General features: G+C 39.3%; 1 protein-coding gene across 2 annotated transcripts in view; it reads left to right on the top strand.

The window, feature by feature from the left end:
- Nucleotides 1-6,822, top strand: part of AP1G1 (adaptor related protein complex 1 gamma 1 subunit) — a 101,047-nt gene extending 94,225 nt beyond the window's left edge. For both annotated transcript variants that reach the window (XM_003791384.3, XM_023514109.1), the window contains 2 exons: nucleotides 1,169-1,267; nucleotides 2,655-6,822. In XM_003791384.3, coding sequence (XP_003791432.1) covers nucleotides 1,169-1,267; nucleotides 2,655-2,756 — 201 coding nt within the window. In that variant the 3' untranslated portion in view covers nucleotides 2,757-6,822. The remainder of the gene's footprint in view (nucleotides 1-1,168; nucleotides 1,268-2,654) is intronic.
- Nucleotides 6,823-7,036: the final 214 nt, after the last annotated feature.

The raw sequence follows: 7,036 nt of genomic DNA, 5'->3' as shown, positions 1-7,036 counted from the left end.
CACATACACCTAAGGTGGCGGGTTCGAATCCAGCCCAGGCCTGCCAAACAACAATGACGGCTGCAACCAAAAAATAGCTGGGCATTGTGGTGGGCGCCTGTGGTCCTAGCTGCTTGGGAGGCGGAGGCAGGAGACTCGATTGAGCCCAGGAGTTGGAGGTTGCTGTGAGCTGTGATGCCACAGCACTCTACCCAGGGGCACAGCTTGAGGCTCTGTCAAAAATAAATAAATAAATAAATAAATCTGTGTATTGAGATTGAATCTTTACTCTTATAATTTTTGGCCTTAGGGAAGAAGACTGGTCTATTTTCTCTCTTTCTTTTTCTTTCCCTTAAATATTTTAGAGTCTAATCTACCTGCAGGGAAGATTTTTTTCCTATTCTAGTTTGTAGACTAGCTACCTAGTGCTGTATGGTTTACTTTGTTTGCTTATAGCACTTTTCATCACTCATCCTGTACATAAACAAACCCCACAACATTGAAAACATCACATGTGTGGCTGTCTTGGTCTTTCACTGTACAGGCTAGTTTTGCACATCGTTTTTCTGTATGTGGACCTTGTGTCCCAATGGAGTGATCCTGATGTGTTCCACTTACATATTAACAAGCTGGCTTTTTTAAGCCTTTGCTTCACCTCTGTCATGTAGAGGGAGGCCTTGAAATGTTCCAGATTATGCAGGCTTTAAAAGACAAAAGTTTAAGTCCCTGGGTCGTAGTCATCTAATCACAGAAAAGCGTAAAGGCTTACAGTTGGTGACCAGTATATTGGTTTGTTATTTTTGGAAAGCTTTTTTCTTGGCTTCCTTCTGTTTTTTTTTTTAAGCCACTAGCACCCATTTTTTACTTGCATAGTTGGTCAGTTCTGTTAAGTTGCCAGAATAAGAATTGGTCAGCTTTCAAAAAGAGGTAGGCTAAAATTCCTTCTGCTAGAAAGGGGAGAGTGGCTCATTTCAAGAGACCGAACAATTAATTTTTATCAGTACTGTGAGTGACAGCCCACATAGTATGAATTGCTGATAATCTGGAAAAATAAATGGTAGGCAAAACTTAGTAGTAGATAAATTGTTATGTGAACCATCATCTGGGTGTCTTAACATTCTTATCTGTTGACATCTCTGACACAGTATTGTGTATCACTTTTTCTGAAGAGTGCCCTTTGTCCCCCTAGACATTTCAGCTGCAGCTTCTGTCTCCCAGCAGCAGCGTTGTCCCAGCATTTAATACGGGGACCATCACACAAGTCATTAAAGTTCTGAACCCACAGAAGGTGAGTAGCATGTTTGTAGCCAATATCTGAGCAAGATATAAGCATAATTCCTGAAATAAAATTTTGCTTTATTTCTCTGGATTTTCTGACTCATAGAGATCAGTCAAAATGCCTGGTGTGACTTCCTTGTTCTTTTGTAGATGGAACCCAAAGACATCAAATGACTTAGTGGCACCTTATTAAAATGTACTTTAAAAAAATTCTTTATTTAGAGGATTAAAGGTCTAGTTGGGGGAGGGTTGCAAGGGAAGAGCTTAAATATTTTAATCTGTGGAGTTGAAATTTGAGTTAAGAGCATTTGTTTAGTCAAATGTCTGCATTTGCTACTGTAATTCTTAAGTATGGATAGCAAAAGTGAAAGCATTTTACATGAAGCAGCCCCATGAAAAATAGCTTTAGACACTGAAATTAAGCAATATTTTTATCTTCTCAAAGAAGTAAATGGATTCTACCTAATAGGAATCGATTGGTTTTCTAAGTTTTTGAAAATGGTTCAAAGAAAAAAAGCCAGGCATTGTGGTGGGCACTTGTAGTCCCAGATACTTGGGAGGCTGAGGCAAGAGAATCACTTGAGCCCAAGAGTTGGAGGTTGCAATGAGCTATGATGCCATGGCACTCTTCCAAGGGCAACAAAGTGAGACTCTGTTCCAACAAAAAGAAAAGAAAATGATTCTTGACCTTGGAAGATTTCTGCCAGTTCTTTAAATACCATATAATTTCTTCCTCTTTAACATTACCTTTCCTGTGCTGTCCACTGTATTTTGAGCATCTGCCTATAGCACAAGCACCAATTCCTCTGACCATCTGATACAGAGAGTAAAAATTATCTTAGTGCATTAATATTTGAAATGTGTCATCTAAAATAAAAAATACTGAATAACCGAGTTCTCTTAAAAATACCGTTTTACCTGTGAGTTAACTTTTTTTTAATGCCTTGGGACCAAAACAAGTTTACGTTCATATTTACTATAGGTTTTGCAAAAAAAAAAAGGTATTCTTGAATATAGAAAGAACATAAGAGTATGTGATTATTTTCTTTTTCAAGAGACTTGGATACAAGGGTTGAATCTTTTTCAAAAGCACTCAGCAAACGTTACTAGGAAAATGTTTCTAAGTGGTTCTGTCTTTTTAATGGAGTTCTGGGGTTGAAGCCAGCCACATGTCCTAGAGATGCACTTTCTTTACTTGACAGCATGACGTTGGCCCCTTGGCTCAAAGCTAGAGTCCTAGGTGTTTTTTGTTGTTGTTTGCCTGAGAGTCATTTTAAGATAAAGCTTTGCTTTAAAGTAAGTTATTGACTCCTGAGATTAAAAGTCTATTTGTAGACTGGACAGATTGTGGAGATTTCATTTCAGTAAATAATTTGTGATTCTGTTTTCCTTTACAGCAACAGCTGCGAATGCGGATCAAGCTCACATATAATCACAAGGGCTCAGCAATGCAAGATCTAGCAGAGGTCAACAACTTTCCCCCTCAGTCCTGGCAATGAGGGTCTGGCACCATTCTCATTCTTATCCCACTCAATCAAAGGAACTCTGGGAAGAGGTTGTGATTGCTGGCAAGTCCCCCTAATTGTACCATGGGCATGAGGAGCTGAAGAGAACTGCTGAGGAGGATTTTCCTAAAGTTATTGCTGATCTTGAAGCATTGTTAAAGACTAACGTCCTCTCCTCCACTGTTGAGGCTGGCTGCTTCTGGAGGCTACTTTGCACTCTTCTTCCTCTTCTCCCTTTTCTGCACTTCTCCATCCCTCCCAAATTTACAGCCAGAATCAACATTCCCTGGGCCCCCGAGGAAATAAACAGCTGGTCTGGAGGAGAGGACTGGAATTCATGGCGAGAAAACACTCACTTTGTCTCTGCAGCAAAGAGTTGCCCCTTCTTTCTACTGCTGTTTCTCTGTGGACTGGGCAAGGTGGGGTATTTATTCCTCACTAGCTGGGTTACCATCTTCAGGCACTTTTTACATCTGGTATTCAGAATGGAAATGTAACAGTGGACATTAGGGAGCCCTGCCTTTTTCTACTGGTTCCCCCACTATTTGAAAGAGGCATTAGGCTCCTGATAGCCTTTTCTGTGCATTGCTGTATACACACAGACACACACACACACACACACACACACACACACACGTATGTATGTTTGTTATCAAGAACTGGTCAGACCTTGGGAGGTTATTTGTAAACACTGGACAGATGCAGTTAAGAAAGCTTTTGTTGAGATTTGGGATGAAGGATATGGTGCTCTATTTGTAATAGATACTACCAAGGCTCTTCCAGCTCCCCTTTCTCTTCATTCTCTAGCTGTAGTCATGAATACTCTCCATGATTTTCAAAATTGATTCCTCCTAAAGTGCAAAGAGGACACCTTCTAAAAGGTGTGTTAGTAATTATTAATGGCCCTGTTCCCACCACGAATTTTAAAGTTTCTCCTAAACCTGCAACTTGCCTGTTTGAACTGTGGTGAAATGGGTGGAAAGAGGAGTTCCCATTTTAAAGTTCAGACTCCTTTAAAAAAGCACCTTTGCCCATAGGAAGAGTAAGTATCAGACTCATCCTGGAGCATATTGGAGTCATCTATTACTCCAAATTTCCCTTTTTATTTCCTGAGCCTGGCTTGGACCTTGGCATTCCGTTTGGATTCCTTCTTCTAACTGGAACATTTGTGTTGTATCTGTAACACTGGCACTGAAATAAAGACCACACGGTTAAAGAAGTCTTTCCTATATTGTACTTTATGGTGTTGAAATGAAGCCTTGTAGCTTCCTTGCCCCTATGTCAGAGGAAGTCCTATAGACACCATAGGGTAGGAATGTCCTTTCCCGAGTCTGAGACATTGGTCTTGAAAGAGACCAATGTCATGAATATCCACATCAAAGACTTGAGCTTTTTAAACTAGAAGGAGTGCCGAGTGCTTTGTAGAAAGGACCCTGGTGTTACCAAACCTTAAAATCGAGTTCTTAGAATGAGGTAAAGGTGATTCTCCTGTGGTACATATTGAATGTACTATGTACATTCAAGTATACAGGCACCATGTCTTAAATACTAAAGAATTAAAAAAAAATGAGGCCCTTAAAATGTTTGCAATTGTTACTGTATTGAGTACAGTATAATTACTACATTGGCTTCAATCTTAAACCTGGATGTAAATGTCCTTCCCACTTCATTTCACCAAGCCTTTACTTAAAATCTTCAGTGTCTTGTCATATCTAGCTCTGTATCAGATGCTAGACTATTCCTGACGTTTGACAAACTGGAGTTGAACTAAAGGCTCCAAAGGGGAATTTTTTGGGTCTTATTAGTATATAAGAGCAAGATCTGCTAAAACTTAACTCCACTGGTTAAATGGTTGACTGAGTTAAAAACAGGATATTATCTCCTGCTTAGCTTTCAGTAAAGAAAGTGTGGAGTAAGTGTGGACTAGTGCATATTTCAAACTGCTCTGCCTGTGCAATGCAAAATAGCCTGTAAGGTTTCTTTGCAGACTGATTTCATTGGATAGATACTTAATGCTGTGAAACATGATAGGATTAACATAATGTTGGTGGATTTCTTGAATAGAATTTGTCTTAACATTCCTCTTTGTGTAGAGGCTTAATTTTCTTTCTTACATTTGTAGTTAACCAGCTCAGGTTTTTTATTTGAACTGAGTTGAATCTCTGAAGGAATCTGCTCAAGACCATGCTATAAGATGGTAGTGCTAGCTAATGGAGCTGGAGAGGGAGGGTCTACCCTGCTGGCAAAGCATCTCCTTGGGTGATCATAGTTTTGAGGTAGAGTTTATGATCATTCATAGCTTTGCCTAGAAGGAGTAAAATATCCCGGCCTTAACACAAAGGGTGCTGTGTATAATACGAGTTGATTTTGGAAACTGAACCTGAGTCCATACTGAAAGGCTAGCAGCCAAATAACTGCCTAGGATACTGATGGTTGTGAAGACGGTTTCAAATGATTTTGAAAGCTTCAGCGTGCCTTAGTTTCTAGGATCAGAATTAGTTCTCTCTCACTTGGCCTTGCAGCGAAAAGGAGAAATCTCTTTAGTTTCTGCTAACACTTGGACATTTCAGCAATTTCTTTCCCAAGTATAACCGCTCAAGGGGGAGCAAATTTGGATCTACAACTTAAGAGCCATTGTGAGAAAAGAGCAATTTCCATGGCTGTTCTAATAACCTCAGAGTGGTAAGCAGTGAGCCCTCACACTTGACCCTACTTTGCAATTTCAGATGCACTTGTACCTCATTATTTTCCTCTTCAACAGTAGTTTGTATCCTATCTTCCCTCCCACCCTTGGTGTAATCCTAAGGGAGAATCAAAAAACTGTAGGAAGGGTGCTTTCCCTGAGAAGCTTCTCCCACAATGTTTTGGTGCTGTTACCTTGAGGTGGTTTGGACAGTCATGGAAGTTTTCTGCTGTGTGTAGTGATCACCTGTTAAGTTTAACGCCTTTCTCATGTAAAGAAACATTCCTCAATGTAACATTTGGGAGGGGATTCCTACCCCTTGGTAGGTTAAAGGTGTGGTTTGTGCCCCTTGTTTCTCCCATTCATATATGAAAATAGAATTTTAAAACCGTCCAACACTAATGGTTTGAATATTTTCATCTCCTATATAACATGCTTTCCATTTTTATGTCCTTTTAGAAGTTGGAAATTAGGAAATACGGCTTTTGAGGTTCAAGTTCATTAATTTCTGCTTTGGAAAATATTTGGGCCATGAGAACTAGGGAAAAGGAGTTGAATGTGTGTAATTTTTTCTAGTGAATGTATTTTAACCACAGTGTCCTAAACTGAGAGCATTCACAAACTTTGTGGTTGGGAGAGTGGTTTTACATGTCTTGTGTATTCATGAATTTGGGAGTGGGGAGGATCATTGAGGAACGAATTGTTCAGAAAGTCCTGAAGTTTTAAGTAAAACAGTTTTGACCAGCTTTGGCTTGGGTGGGTGGGGCTGCTTGTAGAACTGGAAGTGAATAACTTTTTCAAGCAATAGCAGTGAGTGGGTCCCGTCAACAAGGTTTTAGGACCTGGAACACTTAAACAGAAGAAAATCCTGAAGCAGCTTGCACAGTTGATCTGCAAACTTCCGTGAGGCTGATACTGGCTTCCAAGATGGAGCATCAGAGTTTTTTGTTTGTTTTTTAAAAGAACCTGCAGTTGAGCTTTGTGTTTTGTTTTTGTTTTCTTTTTGGGGGCTTCATGGGAAAGAGCTGAATTTCTTTCCTTTGTGAATTCCCACTGTGTTCCTGTAAAGTCCCTTTTCTTTCCTAATGTTGTAAGTTACATTTTCATTAAGCCCCACCACATCTTCTTTACTGTAAAAATATTAAAAGGCTGTTTCCATGTGGGACAGCTAATGAAGTTCTAATTATTGCAGACATATTTTTGAGATGTAAAAAAAATTTAAAATTAAATGATAAGTCTTAGAGGCGAGTGAGGAATAAAATGGATGTAAACATTGACATGGGATGCATTAGAATTCTGCTGTGTGTATTGTCTTTTGGTTGAAACAAATTATGAACAGTGACTAATAATAAAAAGTCAATACTCAATGATTTAAAATTTGCTTCCTTGCTTCTTACAAGTGGATTAGAAGAAGCCTTGGATGAATTCTTATTCCAGAGTTTGAACTAAACTCATTGACCCGTTAATGGGACTTTTGCACAGAAATCACACCGAGAGAGGAATCAGAACAATTAAGAAACTTGTAGGTGTTAGAGACAGTGAAAAACTCTTAAGCTCAATTGGAAATTTTAACTAAAATATGATCGCTTCC

The sequence above is a fragment of the Otolemur garnettii genome, unplaced genomic scaffold (assembly GCF_000181295.1).
Source record: "Otolemur garnettii isolate 467f Iridium unplaced genomic scaffold, OtoGar3 scaffold00047, whole genome shotgun sequence".
Taxonomy (NCBI): domain Eukaryota; kingdom Metazoa; phylum Chordata; class Mammalia; order Primates; family Galagidae; genus Otolemur; species Otolemur garnettii.
Note: the sequence above shows the minus strand (reverse complement) of the source record. Positions and strands in the feature narration are given on the sequence as shown.